At 34.0% G+C, this 18,238-nt stretch overlaps 1 protein-coding gene and 1 pseudogene across 1 annotated transcript; one reads left to right on the plus strand and one right to left on the minus strand.

The window, feature by feature from the left end:
* Positions 1 to 3,371: 3,371 nt before the first annotated feature.
* On the plus strand, positions 3,372 to 9,678 carry LOC116131087 (ATP phosphoribosyltransferase 2, chloroplastic-like). The gene is made up of 11 exons (XM_031416729.1): positions 3,372 to 3,801; positions 4,929 to 4,988; positions 5,100 to 5,213; positions 6,964 to 7,029; positions 7,125 to 7,232; positions 7,321 to 7,404; positions 7,882 to 7,983; positions 8,135 to 8,248; positions 8,327 to 8,407; positions 8,865 to 8,984; positions 9,491 to 9,678. Exons 1-11 carry the CDS (start codon positions 3,523 to 3,525, stop codon positions 9,584 to 9,586), a joined length of 1,224 nt encoding a protein of 407 aa, XP_031272589.1. The 5' UTR covers positions 3,372 to 3,522; the 3' UTR covers positions 9,587 to 9,678.
* A 441-nt stretch (positions 9,679 to 10,119) lies between these two features.
* On the minus strand, positions 10,120 to 12,262 carry LOC116131038 (annotated as a pseudogene).
* Positions 12,263 to 18,238: the final 5,976 nt, after the last annotated feature.

Genomic DNA, 18,238 nt, shown 5'->3' on the forward strand with positions numbered 1-18,238 from the left:
CGGCACTGTCTAAGACTACCTTGTATTATCAGTTATTTTGTGTATATATTTAAATGAATTAAAATTAGAATTTTCAGATTTTAGACTATGTATATATGTTTACAAAATTTATTTAGTAGATTTTATCATATATTTCTCAAAGAATTACTAGCTAGAGAGTATATTACACAATTTGTTTGAGAAATTGATGGAAAATGGCTTGAAGAATAAACTTTGGGTTATTAAAGTTTAAGATTTAACATAATTAATTCTTATGATTATGAATTGATTATTAATGTATTGTTGTAATTAACCCATGTACTAATGTTTACCCATTACTTAGATATGCATGGTTAATGTAATGAAATGGCATGAAGATGCAATGTACTATATGTTTTAAGATGATGAATGTGAGCAAGAGGTAATGTAAATGGATTGATAATTCATAGATGAATAAAAAGTATTAAGCTCACTAAAACATGTATTTACATGGCATAAAATGTTAGAGATGCATATAGACATGATGGAAAACACGTCAGCATATCCTCGTATACCGGTTGAGGAAAGATGAATATATGTTTTAGATGCTAAATAACGCGTGAGCACACGTCCTGATGATATGAGCTCTAGATAAATTTGAGGCTAGATGATATGAAGTGCTTAAAATGCTAAGAAAAGTCTGATCGACTAGACGTTGGATGATTCATATTTAGTTGCAATACATGAGTTATGATGTTATTTACATTATGAGATGATTTGTACTCATGTTAGATTATATTTAGAGGTTATGTTATGTCATGACATTCGATGTGTGTGCACTATGTTTACATACTTGTTTGTATGTGTAAACTTGATGTTTCATATGGCCACAGGATAAAATGATGAAAAGTATAAGAATTAGTAAGAAAAGGGAAGCATACTTAGATGTAGAAGATAAGTGGTGTGTTAATAAATATGTTTAAATTAAGGTTGGATAGCACATCTCGAATAAGATGGATCATTCCTTACTGAGCGATTAATGTTCACCCTTTCATTGTTGATTGTTTTGCAGGTAGACCATAAGCGAAGGATGCTAGAGATAGCGGGGCTACACGTGAGGGGAGATGATTTATTGTCATCCTAATGTTTGTATCTTGAAGTAAATAATGTAAATGACAAATGTTTGTGAAACACCTTTGAAAACATCCACCCTATAAATATGTTTTGATTGCTTAATTTCTAGATAAATTCTTAAAGTTTTTGAAAGTATAAGTTTGGATCTTGCGGGACATTTTATATGAATGTTTTGGATATTATTATTATTATAAATAACTCCCTTCAAATTCATATAAATAACTCCAACCGTTCACATTCTTATCAAACAAATACAACGTATCAATCATCAATCCCTTTACTTTCAAATAAATATCCCTCTCTTTAATGTGAATGTGAAGTGTTTATATTTATGTGATTAAACAAATCCATAAATCATGAATCAATACTGGTATTAATATGTGTCATTAATACAAAAAATATCAAGCACCAATTACATTCAACTACATGTAACCAAAAATTCTACTCATTCGTATATCCCATGTCATCACTAATACCATGCAGCCAAATGTAAAAATACCATATTGTTACCAATCACATGCAGCCACGTGTTAGACAATCTTCCAACATGTCAAAATGAAGCAATTCTAGAGCTTTAAAAGTCCTGCATGGCATTCAAATAGCCTATGTCTTAGGATTATATAAATATATAGATAGTATAATTTAATATAATTTTCTAATTAATGTTTTTAAAACTTTCCCTTTTATAAAAATTTAACATTTTAGTCTCTCTTATGGAAAATAAGGGAGTTACCTTCCAAAGTTTTTTCTTGATAATATCATTCAAAACTATACATAGTATAAATATAACCATTCTCTAATATGAATGCTATAAATCTCAAGACATTCCTACTTAATAATATTTAGATATATTATATAGATATATTATATATTAGTTGTAAAATATAAAAATAATTGAAATATAACAAAGTAAAACATACTCGTGTAACGCGCGGGCTTTAACCCTAGTAAATCTATAATAAGATGTCAAAATGTGAAGAAACATACGTGTTATTGATGGGAATATTCTATGAAGTTTCATGTAATTGTAGTAAGCTGATTTGGATATCTCGATCATTAAAAAAAAAAAAAAAATTTGAATTCGATTTACAAGTTTTGGGTCTTCATAATTAAGTAGACGTATTTCAAATGAATGAGCAAAATCCAAGAGTAGATTTTTATTTATTTTTATTTAATTTTTTTTTTTTTTTTTTAAAGCCAACGTGTCCAAGAGCAGACCATGCTGGTTAGATGCAAAATCAATAATATCTATTTAGTTTGGGTTTGAGTTATTAGAATTAGTATCAAAGTGGGTTTGCGTTGCGATGGTGCAATGTGACAACTTCACGAAGGTATAAGGTCCATAGGTGGTTTGTGAAGAATTGGTATCATAGTGGGTTTGCGTCGTGATGGTGCAATGTACCTAGAGGATGTAAGATCCATCAGGTGGTTTGTGAAATTCATGGAAGTTGGGCCTAAATTGAGCAATATCTAGTTTGGACCCATGCTGATGGTGTGGTGTTGGGCTCAAGATTGAATATTATCTACTTAGTGAGCAGTATCTTGGGCCCAAAGCCGACCAAATTGTCCAAAGCAAACCAAAACTAATAATACCTGATACTTAACAATGGATATGTTATTGGGTTCAAAACGGATAATATCTATTTAACTCCCATTACTGACTTTCATATAATAAAATGGATAAGAATATTGTTCTCTCAATCTCAAGTCCATTAATTTAACTCAAGTACCTTTAATTGATGGGAAAAAAAAAAATACCTATTTTGGTAAAATTCATCATCCGTCATGATTCTATCAAACCTCAAGGACTGTTCAAAGATTAGCCTCAAAGCACTTTGACGCAAATGTCAAAATTTGGGACTCTTTCATATCTAGTAAACAAACATATAAGGGTAGAAATATATTACATTAATATTATAATAACAATTCTCAATTATAATTAGTTAGCTCTAAATTAATTAGTAAGACTCATGTAAAATCAGTTATAATAGTAAGAATAATGTTATAGTTATCGATAAATATGTACTAAATTTGTGTACCGAATGACGTGGTAAAATCCTGACTATTGATTCATTATAAATTAATATTAATCAACGGTTAGAATTTTATTACGTTATTCGGTATATAATTTTGATATATATTTTTTATAATTCTATTATTTTTCTAATAATAAATTATTATATAAAACAAAGAAGGGTTATTGATGTAATATTATTCGCCGTATATTTAAATCAGAGCCCAGACAAGAGTATCTTCCTCAAACTCCATTCAGGCATTCATTCACTAATACCAACCCTCTCACCTTCGGCGGCGTTTTACCTCTTCACACTCGCACGACAAAACCGACGCCGTTTCATCTCCTCTCTCTCTCTCTCACTCACTAGCCTCTCCTCAATTTCCTCCAAACAAACTAAAACAGAAAGCCAAACCATGTCCGTGATGTCCGCCACGTCTCTTCTCCAATCCTGTTTCCAACAATGCCCCTCGCCGTCTCTCTCCCTCCTCTGTCCTTCTTCGTCCTTTCACATCTCCGTCTTACCACCACCACAGCCGAGGCTCGCCAATATGACAATCACCTGCTGCGTCTCGCAGTCTCAAGTCTCGGTTGTGAATAGCAAGATCGACAGTCGAATCTCCGAGCGTAACGAAATTCGACTCGGCTTGCCGAGCAAAGGCCGCATGGCTGCCGACACTCTCGATCTCCTCAAGGTACTTGCCTTTTCGCTTTCATTTTTTGTTTGAATTTCGGTTGAAAATGTACTTAATTTAAAAGGAGATAATTTCGTTGAATAAGATTTAGTTAGAATTATGGGGACAATGAATGAGAATTCATGTGTTTTTAGTTGCTGATAAACTGAAGGATATTAAATTGTTTTCGTTGTTGTTGTTGTTTTATTTTTTTTTATTTTTGGGTAAATCTTAAGTTTCAGTTGAACCCTAGGGACATGAGTGAGCATTCGTGTGTGTTTGGTTACTGAGTAACTGAAAGATAATGAAATAGAATACGGAGGAAAGGAAATGGAGACTGTGAGTAGTTTATATGTGACGATTTCGAGTTCATTTCTGCTTTTCTAGTTTCTGTATTTATTGATTTATCTGAATTTGCAGTTCTGATATTCTTTTTAGTTTTGGAATGTGTTTAGTTAAAAGAATCTAATCTGTTTGGCTAAGATTTAATCAGTGAAGAAAATGAACTTGAATTTATCTAATGCTGTGTTTAGATTACTGAGAAACAGAAGGATAATGCAAAAGAAAGTGTAATTAGTATGGGTGTGTTTGGGAGTATTTTGTATTCAAGTGTTTTTTGAGTAAAAGTGCTTCTTACAGAAACTACTTTTAACAGCTTTACGTTAAAAAAAAAAGAAAAAAAAAAAAAAAGAAAAACTAGTATTAAGTGTTTCTCAAAAAAGTGTTTTTCACTCAAGTGCACTTATTAGAACAGTACTTGTCAAGAAAAATTCGCCAAGCAGTATTACGAGTGCTTTTGTAGTGATTCTCTTTGGAGGAAAAACTAGTGAATACTTATGAAGTGATTCTCTAAAAAGTACTGTTTGAGCCCAAGCAGATATTTCTCCAAAAATTGCTCCAAATGCTATCTTTATTTGAAACTGTAAAATCGAACTAGAATTCATTAATTGGAAAGTGAAAAACTCTAGCACCCCTTGTCTAATCTTGTGTTTGCTAGCTGACATGTTGGAGGAAAATGAAATGATAACTTAATTTAATAAATATATAACGGTTTCAAATAAATTTCAGCTTACTAGTTTGGTGAATTTTACTAATTCCTGTTTGAATTGGCTATTCTGACGGTTTTTGTTAAATTATTTCCTTTGAAGGACTGTCAACTGTCAGTCAGGCAGGTCAATCCTCGACAATACGTTGCTCAAATCCCTCAGGTTTTTTTCTCATTCTCTTTCCAAATATGCATTTACCATTCTCTTCTGGTTATTTTATATCTGTAATTGTTAGATCTATAAATTCTAATTTTGGCGTTTCTTTTCTTTTAGCTCTCAAATTTGGAAGTTTGGTTTCAACGGCCAAAAGACATTGTAAGGAAGTTGTTATCAGGAGATTTAGATCTTGGGATTGTGGGTTTGGATACAGTCAGTGAATATGGACAGGTAAGCATTATGGTATAGGATGCTGATGTGCTTTCTCTTACAAAGTTTTGACTCATTGTTGTGGGTTTTATGCTTTTTCAGTTGTTTTTGTTGGAGTTATGTTGATGATGCTGAACAAGTCCAGCCTGCTTGGCATGTGTGGACATGTATGCATTCGCGCATGCGTCTAAAACCATGTGTCGTATAGGAAATGACTGATCAAATTCAAAAGTTATTAGGTTATTCAAAGGAAAAATATGAAGTGATATATTTTGCCAAAAGGGTTCATGAAACTGAAAACAAGTTTTTAGAAACAAAGTTTTCTACATGGTTTTTGGGAATTTATATTATTGGTCAATTTTCCTCCAACAAAGTGCATTTTCAGAAAAAAAAAATGTAAAGGGAGTTTTCCACCTCACCTCATCTTAAGAAATTTAATGGCATTGTTAATTATTATTCCATTGAAGCAGCTCATGTAATAGTGTTGAGACTCTAGACTTGATTGATTTCATGTTAAAAAAGAAGTATGATGGCAAGATGACCTAGTCTTGGCTTGTGTACTGTTAGAACCTTTTTGTCATGCCAACTCACCCTAGAGTGAGATACTGCATAGTCTGTCAAGATTTCACCAATGAGAGAATTTGTTTCAGTATTCTGTACTTTGGTTTCTGCCTAAACTTGATGTTTTGGGTGTTGATAATCTTTGAGAACAATAAGCTATAAATTGAGACTCTGTCAAGGTGGAAGTTCTGTTTCAGTTTTGATTCTATTTAGGTTTACACCAGCTCATTCAACTTTGTGAATATTCCATATTACAAGAAACTTGTGATAAGCTTTGAAATCTGGCATGAGTTCTAGGCTTTTAATATAGAAGTATATTGGATGTACTGACAATTTTTTTTTGTATTGTGTATCCTGTGTAATGCATTGCAAAGGTTGCATGGATCCTGACTAACTGTGCATGTGATTTACACAGAGTGGACATCTGTGTATTTCTGACTTTACTTGTATTTCCTTTTCAGATGTATATTTTTCCATTTATTTACTTAAATCAATTATAAGGCCTTGGGTGGTCATTGTACAAACGGCTCTTAAGCTGAACCTGCAGAATGTTATATTTTGTTTTGGAGATTTAGAAAAAGCTGCATCTTTCTACAGTTACCCTTTCCTGTAACAATAATACTGTTGTCACACTGAGCAAGAATAGGAGAAATCATAGTATTCCAATTGGCAATAAAAAGTTATCAAAGCAATAGAAATTTTGCATTTGGTTGGACACCCAAGCATGACATAGAATCCTGAGATTAAAAAAGATAAATAGAAGCACTTATGAAACACACATAAATGGATTCACACAAGAGTCCATGCAAGTGTTGGGGTCCTCGCAAGGTTCTAATTCGCACTAGAGAACTGGGGAGGGGTGTATGATCTGAGTGCTCCAAGTATACTGCAGTTTGATTGGTAAACTCTGGCTGTACCAAACTTGATAGTGGGTGTATGGGTTTGAGTACCAAGAAACATCTTAAACGTGGGCATCTATCACATTATTAAATTATTGACTTTTTTGAATTGTAAAATATCGTATCGTGTGATGCGTGATGCTGTAGGTGGCTGATCCATGGAATTGGTACTAGTATGATTCTATGGGTAGCCATGCGGCCTTGCAGATTGTTGTGTCATTTGGATACTAATTTCTGTTTTTGTTGTGTAGAATGATTATGGAGGATATGCTTTAACCGTATAAGTTTGTCTTTGCATCACTTTTTGCCAGGGAAATGAAGATCTTATCATTGTTCACAATGCTCTTGAATATGGGGATTGCCATTTATCCCTTGCAGTAAGTAATCTTTGCATTTATATCGATAGCCACCTGCAGGCTGATTTTTCTCAGTTATTACTCTTAATACTCTAATACACCTTTTACTCTTTCAGATCCCTAAATATGGGATTTTTGAAAATGTGAATTCAATGCGGGCGCTAGCTCAAATGCCTCAGTGGACTGCTGAGAAACCTCTACGAGTTGCTACTGGCTTCACATATGTATGACATATGTTTCGTTTCATCAATATTGTGTTTCTAGTGTTGAAAAGATTCATTTTGATGTGATTTTTGTCATGTATCTGGGCAGCTGGGTCCTAAGTTTATGAAAGAAAATGGACTGAAGCACGTGGTTTTTTCTACTGCTGATGGAGCCCTGGAGGCTGCTCCAGCGGTGAGAATTATTTCTTACTATTTAGTGATATTATAAAAACCTTTTAGAATTTAAAGCTAGATTAGTTTATTGTCCTATGATATTATGGTGTTACTCCCTACTGAATTCCCCTTACAATGCATATTATTGCCTTCTGAGGGGGGAACAAGATTTGTGTGAGACTTGATATTTGATTGACGTGGCATGTCAATTTGACGTGTTATCTTGTTTTCATAGTCCTCTTGGTTATTGGGTTAAGATGTGTAGAATGAATACATAATTTGATGTCTCTCTATCTATAATTCGTATCATTTTGGCAAAACATTTTCATAAAATAATACTAAATGGCCTCTTAAGGTGCATTGTATCTGTCACCATCTTGTTCACTTTTTTATTACTGATCTTTGAATATTGGATAATGATGTAGCGTCGTGATGATTAATAATCATGCCATTTCCCTACATAATGCATAGAAACCACTTCTTTTTGTTAATTTAGATGGGGATTGCTGATGCTATTTTGGACCTTGTGAGTAGTGGGACAACACTCAGAGAGAACAACTTGAAAGAAATTGAGGGTGGAGTTGTGTTGGAAAGCCAGGTAAGCTGTCTTAGTTCATTGTTGACCTCACCAGCCATGAGATATGGTGATTTTGGCATCTTGTGAATGCTGAGGAAAGGCTCTTCTGGCAGCTGGTTTTATGTTCTGCCTTCTAAAATCTTGCCTTATCTCAAATTTCAATGCTGGACAGGCTGTTCTTGTAGCAAGCAGGAAGTCGTTGATCCAGAGAAAAGGTGTACTGGACACCACCCATGAGATTCTTGAAAGATTGGAGGCCCATTTGAGGGCAGTTGGCCAGTTCACGGTATGCATTTAATGTCTGTTATGCTGCAATTGTTTCTACTTTCTGTTCCTCTTGTTTCATCTATATGTTTCAAGGCAGGTAGTTGCAAACATGAGGGGAAGTAGCGCGGAGGAAGTAGCTGAGCGGGTATTGAGCCAAACTTCATTATCTGGGTTGCAGGTGAGGTTTGAAATGTAATCTAGAAACATCAATTAATAAAAGAAATTTAAGATAACAATAAGAAAGTATTGTATTGCCTAATAAATATTTATAAGAGATCTTTCATGGGGTTAAATTTTAAAACTTAATGTGAATCAATCCTAATTACTTTGACCCATACCCAACAAAATGAGGCATTTGCTGATAGGATCACGTTTCAATTTGAAATCGGTATCTCCAACCTGAAATTCAAAACTCAAAGTCTGGTTCATGACAGGATGAACCAGATTTTCTTGTCAGGAAAAATGACTAATCCCTCGTGTTTGTCCTTTCCCAATGGCCTCACCTACCTTATATGAAATCAATATCATGGAATCACTGAAGAATGTCAATTTTTTTTGTATAAAATTGGTGCCATCTGCAGTTGGTTTTCTCAATTAAAAACTCTTGTATGTTTGTTAAATGATTGTATGTGCAGGGACCCACTGTCAGTCCTGTTTTTTGCAAACGCGATGGGAAGGTAACAGCTGATTATTATGCCATAGTCATTTGTGTACCCAAGAAATCACTATACAAGTCTGTACAGCAACTGAGAGCGGTGAGTCATAGTTCTATTATACACACATAGACACACACATAACAATTGTATGAACCGTGACATTTTTTTCTGAAATCTATTAAAGATATAAATAGATACTTAAATACACTTCAAAAATTGTTTCTGGTTTATAGATAAGATTTCATTTTTCATTGCTATAATACACAGTTGAATTGACTTTTCAATAGGCAGTGAATAAACATGCCTGGTATATTTTTAGGGAACATTGCCTATTCATATTTAACCATTGCTGTTGAAAACCAACTTAATTGTTTTTCTTGCTCATACATAGTTTTGGGCTACATAAACTAGCCTTCCATCATAAGCGGGTTTATTCCAATTTCTGTAGTTCTCAGACATTTTTGAATCTCAACATATTGGTTGTGAACTTCTAAGGATCTTCTCTGCCTGCCTTTTTGTGCAGTAATGCATGTTTTGAAATAAGGCGGCTTCTCCCAGCCAGATCCACTTGATGAATTTGATTTCTTAAATATTGTTTGATATAGATTGGAGGCAGCGGGGTTCTAATCTCGCCCTTGACCTACATTTTTGATGAAGAGACTCCAAGATGGCGTGAGCTTCTCTCAGAACTTGGGCTTTAATTCCTGTTTTATTTGTTAGATAACTTATAGTATATCTGTAGCTGTCAATGCTGGAGTGATCGTTGAGCATCCTGACAAAAACTGTAAAATTTGGATGAAAAATGCTTTGACAAGAGAGGTACAACTTGGCAATTTTGTATTGTTGTCTTTGTTTGTTTGAATTTTTAGACGGTTTTTGCACTAGTAATTGATTTCTCGTTTCACTGTAACGATGATGATGGTATAGAAAAACATTTCTATATTGTATACCACAATTGGGTCTTTGTTTGGCCTTTTGTCAATGAGTAATGCTAGTTTTATAAAGACACGTACAAATGGGGCATACAAAGACAATCTCTATCCTTGATTTTCATGATTTCTCTTTCTCTCTTTTTTCAATTTTTCTTTGTTTTTTCTTCTGGATGATGTCACTTTGTAATTTTCTTTGTACGAGTTTTTGTAAGGATATCATTTTTCTTTGTTAATAGAGTTAAACCAAATGAACTGTATTGACTTCAACCAAAAAAAAAAAAAAAAAAAAAAAAATCTTTGAATTAGTGAAATCTCTTTGCATCCCTTGAAATTATTTACCTATTAACAACTTTGGATACAAGCTTAATCCAATTGTGGCAATCCCCACACTCTTAAGGTTCTTAAAAATCCTGATACTAGAAGTTTGATTACTAGTCTTCCATAATGCGAAGGCCATGGCTAGTTTCTCACTATGGTAATACAAAGACCTCTCTTTTCTCTCCTCATCCAAGTCTTGCAACACAAATCTGGTTCTGGAACATAACCAAGGTTTTTAACCTTTTGAATTAGATTCTCTAGTGTTTCGGTTTTCTCTTGCGACCTTGGGTGGGACCAATCCCCGGCCATGAAGATATGGACCTCGCGATCAACATCAACCCAAGTCATTGCCAGATCCTTTTTCAATTTCATCTCCCTCATTGTGGTCTTCATCTCAATAACCTGGTTCCATTTGCCTGTTGCAGCATAAAGATTTTAACACAAAACATGAGCTTGTTCATCTGCCATGCAAGCTCGAGCACTCTATTCTTAATTCTATCCACCATTTCGACTCGTCCATGAATCTTGCACCCACTAAGTAGCGCCCTCCATAAAACCACATATGGATTCTTAACCTGATTTATTAATGTTTCAGCCAATATTTTAAAACCCAACCCTGGCTAAAGCCACATCTAGCTAAGACCATATTACTGTTTTTCAATTTTCAGTGGATTTACTCATCGAAAATCAATTCCGTCGCCACCATTATACTCATTGGAACTTGCTCTTTAAAAGCCCTAATATCCCGACCTTCAATTGTTCGTAAATCATTATTCAAAATTCTAGGATTTTGAGTGAATATAAATAATGCAAACCCAACCCGGTGAGGCTTTCAAGTACTGGTTACACTGGGCTGGATTTTAAAACAGTGGTTTCAGCCTCCTCAAGTCTTCCAGAACGTCCAAGCAAATCAACCATACAAGCCTAATGATCTCTTGTTAGTTCAATATTGCGATTGCTCTTCATAGAAGCAGATATCTGGCAACCTTCTTCTACCAACCCTGCATTGTTACATGCTAAAAGAACACTTAAAAACGTAACTTCATTTGGGACCAGACTTAGATCTTTCATCCTATTGAACAGTTTAAGTGCCTCGGATCCGAATCCATCCTGGGCATAACTATATATCATTGAGTTAACAGAGACAGCATCAAGTTCAGTTAAGTCATCAAAAAATCTTGCCATTTCTGTATTTCCGCATTTCCCGTACAAGTCAATCAATGCTGCTCCAGAATATTTTATCTTTATCCAATCCATATTTCGTGACTATGGAATGGATTTGTTTCCATTCTTCTAGCATTGCAAGACTGGCACATGCCCTAAGTACACTAGGTAAAGTAAAAGAATTTGGATTTATCGAGTTGCGGATCATCAGCCTGAAATTTGCCAAAGCGATCTTTTCTCTACCATTTTGCACAAGACCAGCAATTATTGACGTCCACGTCACCTGGTTTGGGTTTGCAAACTGCTTGAAAACTTTCAAAGAATCATCAATATATCCGCACTTAGAATACATAGAAAGGAGTGAAGTTTGTGAAGCAACCGCAGATTCAAAACCAGACTTAATAATGAGACCATGAATCAGCCTACCATTACCTAAATCCTTTAAATTTCCACAAGCAATCAAAATGCTTGCGAAAGTATAGTCATTAGCCTTAACCCGTTCATTGATCATACTCACAAAAACCGCTAAAGCCTCACAATCTGCGCGCTGTTGAGAGTAACCAACAATCAAAGCAGTAAACAACACAACATCTTTCTCTACAACTTGGCCTGCCACCAATTTAGCATCCCTCGTTTTACCAAACTTCGAATACTTATCAACCAAAGCACTACCAACAAACACATTCGACACCTCTACGCCCAAAACCACTGACAACCCATGAGCTCTCTGCCCATCGCACAGAGAACCCAGCTCAGAGAACGCCTTAAAAATGCTCGAAAACATGTACTCATCAGGAAAACTCCCACAAAAATCATCATTTTGTACAACCCAATAGCTTCTTTACTCTTTTTCTGACTAATGTACCTAGCAATCATGGAATTCCAAGTAACAATATGCCGTTCAGGCATTTCATCGAACAATTTACGACCCTCCACAATGCTGCCGCATTTTATGTAAAGCATCTATCAGTTTATCACTTGAAGTGAGTACCAACGGCTCTTTTGTGAAAAGTTATTTACATTTCTATTAGCAAGCAATCAAATTGTTGTTTATTGCATGCTTTTGTTCTCGAATGGCTTTGGCAAAGTTTATTTAGGTAGTTTTGTTGACCGAAGGTTTGGAGGAGTGCTTGTTTGATTGAAGTCTGCCTAATTAACTAGAAGTTTGATTAAACACGAAAATGAGTCACTAGTTTATAAATTATGATAGAAAAGATTGACGCAACATTAGTTGTATTATAAACTAGGTGAAAGGCCTGCGCATTTTGATTGTATTTCGAGTATTGTTGTTTGTATATAATATAGTATTATTTAAGAAAGTGACTTTGCTACAATGTGTTTTTGAAGAATTTGATGTTTCAATTTATTCATATGTATTACATAGACACAGACGTTATGTAGGTATAGACTTGGCAAAGCGTTGTCTGTACCTACGGATAAATGGGTACCTGGTATAAATTGGCAGGTATGAATAATGAGTAATACTATATATATATCATTTTCGTACAACATTTCCCATACAATATTACGTAGTAAGATATAATTGGTTAATTTAAAGTTAAAATTAAACTTTCACCCAATCATATTTTACCATATAATATTGTATGAGAAATGTTGTATAGGAATAATGTATTTGTAGTATTATTCATAAATAACACTATTAATTATCCGTTTGAAAGTCACTCGTACCCGGTCCACTCATGAAAACACGGATGGACCGGGTAATATCCACGTGTACCCGTGTTTAATTTAAAAAATAAAAAAGAGGCAGAAAAATATAAAATGTAAAAAGTAAAACTAAAAACTAACTCACTCAACTCTCACTCTCACCTCCGCGAACTGCAGTAGCCTCAGCTCTCAATCTCTCTCACTCTCACCTCAGTCTAACGCCGAAGTGCAGCAGCCACCGTCTGACAGTCTCTCTAACGCTGAACTGCAGCAGTCTCAGGCCGTCAGCCTCACGCCATGCAGTAGCTCAGCTCTCAATCTCTCTCACTCTCACCTCAGTCTAACGCCGAACTGCAGCAGCCACCGTCTGACAGTCTCTCTCACACCGAACTGCAGCAGTCTCACGCCGTCGCGTCTCACGCAGCTGAATCTCTAGGGTAATGAGTTCACTTTGATTGAATTTTGCAACCATCATTTTTTATATGCTGCAACTAGAAATAGAAATTTTAATTAGTTCTATTATGTTCTTTTCCGGTAATTGATTCGATTTGAAGATGTCAATTTCTTATAAGATGAGAGTAGACGACTCTCCCACAAGTTGATTAAACTGAAGTTATAATTTTAATTATTCGGTCTGTGGTGTTTATATTAAACTGAAGTTATAATTTTAAAACTCTTCTTACAGAGTTACAGTCTTGCTTGCTATAAATAGCTATGCAGCTTTATAGTTTCAGTTAGTTGCAATCATTTTTCTACCTTGTTTATAAAAAAGCTTGAACCCTTACGATATCAAACCATCTGAAGTCTGTGTGTATGATGCATTTATGTGATTTATCACTCAATTGCTGCATTATGTTATGTAGGTGGACGAAAGAGAGAGAAAGAGAACATGCTGCTTTTGTGTCTTACTGTTTTTTTGCTGTTTTTTAGTTGAGTAGTTGAGGAGTTGAGGAGTGTTATGCTGGAAAAATCCAGCCATTTGGTAGGGCTGGTTTGCTTGTGAAATATTTGGGAGTGTTTTGTTTTTTATTCTTTTGGATGAACTGTTAATTTGTTATGGTTGGTTGATTAAATATAAATACTCTGTTGTGTCCTTTAGATTGGCATGGAATCATCTACAGATATGTTTAATGAGGTGATAGAAAGTGACCATAATGTAGCTGAATCTCCTTCCAGTGCTAGTACTGTTTGTCCAAAAAACGTAAAGCCTCAGATGTTTGGGGTCAATTTACAACATTTCTAGATGAGAAAGGGAATAAGAGGACAAAGTGTTTGATTTGTAGTAAGTCTTATGCATATGGTAGTTCCACTCATGGGACTAAAAATTTGAAGCGTCATATAAAAGGTTTTCCTAAACGTGCCATTAGTAATGTAGATCAATTAATGATGGATTGTGATACTAAATTGCGACCTTTGATCGGAAATGTGGACTGTATCACCAGAAATCGCACAGATTCCATTTATGGTTCAACAAATCGATTTTAGGGTTCAAGAAATCGATCGAAAATCGCGAGATCGCCGGAAATCGCGACTGTATTCCGTTTAGGGTTCAAGAAATTGATTTTAGGATTGAATATGGTGTGCAAACGATTTTTTGTTCGATCGGAAAATCGCAGGTTCAAGAAATCACTTTTCGCCCTAATGAATTTCGATTAAGCGAGCTGAATAGGTGGGGCTTGTTTTGATAAATTTCAAATTTTAAAAACTTTCTTTATTTATGATTCGGCCCATATATGTTTTAATCTTTTCATTTTAACCTATTTTACGTGTTTAATGATTCCTAACTATGCCATGTCAGCTTCTCTAAATTAAAAAAAATTAAAAAACATTTTCAAGGCCATTTTGTTAAATGGAAACTTGGGATGGCCACCCAGCTAAATTTTCACTTTGGTTTTGTTTGAAAATCGATTCAGTACTTATTTAGGGTTTCTTCTTTTCCCTTGTTTCATTTATCCAATTTCTCAAAGGAATTTTCTTTTCCCTTATTTCATTTCTCCAATTTTTTGAAGACGCCTGCAGTGTTTCCTTCGTGATTTCTCGTACTGCTGATCCACCTTCTGTATAACTTCTTTGTTTTTGTAATCTTTTGTTCAGTTTTTCCTAATTGTTTCAGTTGTTTGTTTATGGAATTGATTCATAAATTGTGGTTTATGTGAGATTGATTCTTAAACTTTTGTTTGTTTGATCGGCATTGCGTTTGGATAGAGGAGATTAAATGTTTGTTTGAAGTTTTATGGTTTTGGAAAATTGATTGTAGTCTTTGATATTTAGTAGCTGATAAAAGTAATGTTTTTCGTGTGGACTGAAATTATGCCAACCACATTTTTAAATTTTTAACGCCTTAAAGGGTTTTTGCATTTGATAGTTTTTGGAGAATGCTATAATGTCAAATATTTTGTTTTTGTTTGCAAGTGTTGGTTGTGTTGAAATTTGTTTTAATACATTTAGTTGTGTGTTTGTTTTGTTGTATTCTACCTTGCTAATACATCTTTAATTTTAATAGAATTGAAAAAACAAATCCGTTGTTGGAAAAAGTCGAAATACAAAATATAATGGAGGGCCATTCTGGTAATGCATTGTGGAAAAGGAAAGGGAAGCGCGCTGTTACTGTTTGTGTTAGGCGGTCTATACGACTTCAAGGTACTGATTTGCATAGTCAGAATCAAGATATTCAACGTGTGATTGACTCTGTAGTTCTTAGTGAAAGTGATAAAGATGATGGACCAGCATCATATGAGGAAATGGAGCACCCTGAGGCAATTAGGGCAGAGAGGAATTTGGAAGACAAAGTTGATTACCTAATACAACTAATATAAAGTCAACAAAACAAATTTTCTTCTCATGAGAACCTGTGTATTTTGGCTCCCAAAAAAAGGTATTAGCAGTTTGCTTATTTATGTCTCTTTTTTGGATGCCCTGAAGTGTCATATTGCCTTAAGTACTATTTATGTCTTTTGGTTTTTTCATCAAACAAATATTGAAACTTTTAACAGATGAAAACCAGCTGCTGACTTTGAAGCTGGAAAATGCGCTGGGCAAACTTGAAGTAGTATTTCTATAGAAATTATTAATCAGATATGCTCTTCTATTACTCAGTTTTTTAAAATGTCTTTATAGCAAATTCATGTGTTTGTTTTGTTGTTGTTTTCAAACTGTTTTCAATACATGTTCTTTTGCATAGAATTTATTGGATATAAGATACAAATCATGTTTCGAAGTTTTGCTCCATTAGATTGTACTTTGACTGTTTCCTCCTTCAAGTTACACCGTGATATGGTTCCTTGTGTTTTAGTTTTTTAAAAGCATATAGAATGTAAAATTTTAGGAATATAATAACATTTACTTGTCCAAAAAGATATATGTCAGTATTAGGCTAAGTATTCACGGCTCCCTTAGCCATTGCCTTTGGAGGTGGATATTGAAACAATGTTTTTAGTACTGCTGCTGTACATGCAGTTGTAAATGTGAACTGAACTTGATAGCCATAGGAAATTCATCTTCTCTGACACTTTCCCCCAACGGAGTAGTTGGTTTCTGAAGCTTTTGTTGATTTCTTTATTTTTCTCAAAAATAAAATTCATTTTTCAGTGGACATACTTGAATTTTAGCTTCTGTAAGAACATATCTATCTGCATGGACAGCTAAGTACATCGGAGATTATTTTGATTTAAACATTATTTGTTTGAATGAAAGAGTATCTTTTAGGGGGCGTTTGGTTGAGGGTAATGTGAGATTACTAGAGTTATGTCATCTTATATTACTTGATTACCACGTTTGGTTGTCAAGTAATATAAGATTCTGGTAATCTTCAAATACCAATAGTAGTTACTCTTGGTAATATTAGAAGTAATCTGATTACCTCCATTTTCTTAGGTATTCTAAGATTACCAGGGTAATTTTTTATTTTTGTTACAATTCTATCCCTTATTAATAAAGTTTTGGGACAATAATGCCCTTATTTTTAAATTTATTTACATGAATATGGTTTTTACTATTTCACCCCAATTAATTAACTTTTTTGACAAAATTACCTTTGAATTCAAAACAAATTGTAGCTCACCCAAGCCACCAATCCCACCCACTTGTCACCACCAACCACCGTCGCGGCCAGTTGTCGCCGTTGCCGAAATGGCATACGAAAGACAGAAAATGGCCTCCATGCGCCGTATGGCCAGATCCGTCGATCTAGCAGCCTGCAGTGGCTGTCGGCGGCCGGCAGTGGTTGGGTTGGTGGGGATGCTTTGTTGATTTTCCAAACTTTTATTATGGGGTTGTTTTTGCTAAGTTTTTAAATGCAAGGGGGTTATAATAATCCAAATAATAATCAATATTAAAAAATAATATAATAATAATATTTAATTAGACTGGTGTTGAATGTTGAATGTATTAATGTATGTTGAATGTTGATAATGATGTTTTGAAGTAATCTATTATAAGTATGTTGATACTTGATACTTGATAATGATGTTTGGTGAAAATTAATCAAATTTAATTGATCAAGCTGTGTTTGTCCATTAATTTAATCAAATTAACCAAGTTTTGAAATCCTATAAAGGAATCTTATACCAAGTTTTCAAATTAATAATATACATTTTAAAGTTTGCAATTTGAATAACAAAAAATAAGGAAAAAATTGCAATTTGAATAACAAAAAGTCAAAAAGTAGGGAAAAAAATAAATGCAAAACTTCATTTTATTAGGTGACCTACGGGTCATGCATTTTCCTAATGAGAACTGTGCATGTTTTACCTGTTACCTGTAGCTACCTAGTCCATACCCGTCCGATCGACCCCTTTGCCAAGTCTATGTAGGTAGTAAAGATCCAATGAATCTCCTAATTATGTTACAATTATACAATATATTAACATAATTAAGAGATTACACAAAATAAAAAAATATCATAAGATTGACAAAAAAATATGATCAGAAAAAATTTGTGATAGTATTTATAACGTTGAATTAATAATAAAACAATAAATATTAAAGAAATTAAGAGACACTAAGACTGACAAAAATAATTGATTAGTTAAAATTTATGATAGTATTTAATTTAATATTGAATTAATAATCAAAGTAATAAATATTATAGGAATTAAGAATGGTAGTTTGATATTAATGTATACCCATTAATCCAAAAAAGTAATATTAATAGTATGATTATATTTATTGGACCAGTGTCAATTTTGTTTATTAATTTTTTTTTAATTTTCTAGAGTAAGTTTTACTGTCGTACCCACCGACCCGTTTGGTTTTGGGGGGAGTTTATTAAAA

The sequence above is a fragment of the Pistacia vera genome, unplaced genomic scaffold, assembly GCF_008641045.1.
Source record: "Pistacia vera cultivar Batoury unplaced genomic scaffold, PisVer_v2 Contig228, whole genome shotgun sequence".
In the NCBI taxonomy this organism is placed as follows: Eukaryota; Viridiplantae; Streptophyta; class Magnoliopsida; order Sapindales; family Anacardiaceae; genus Pistacia; species Pistacia vera.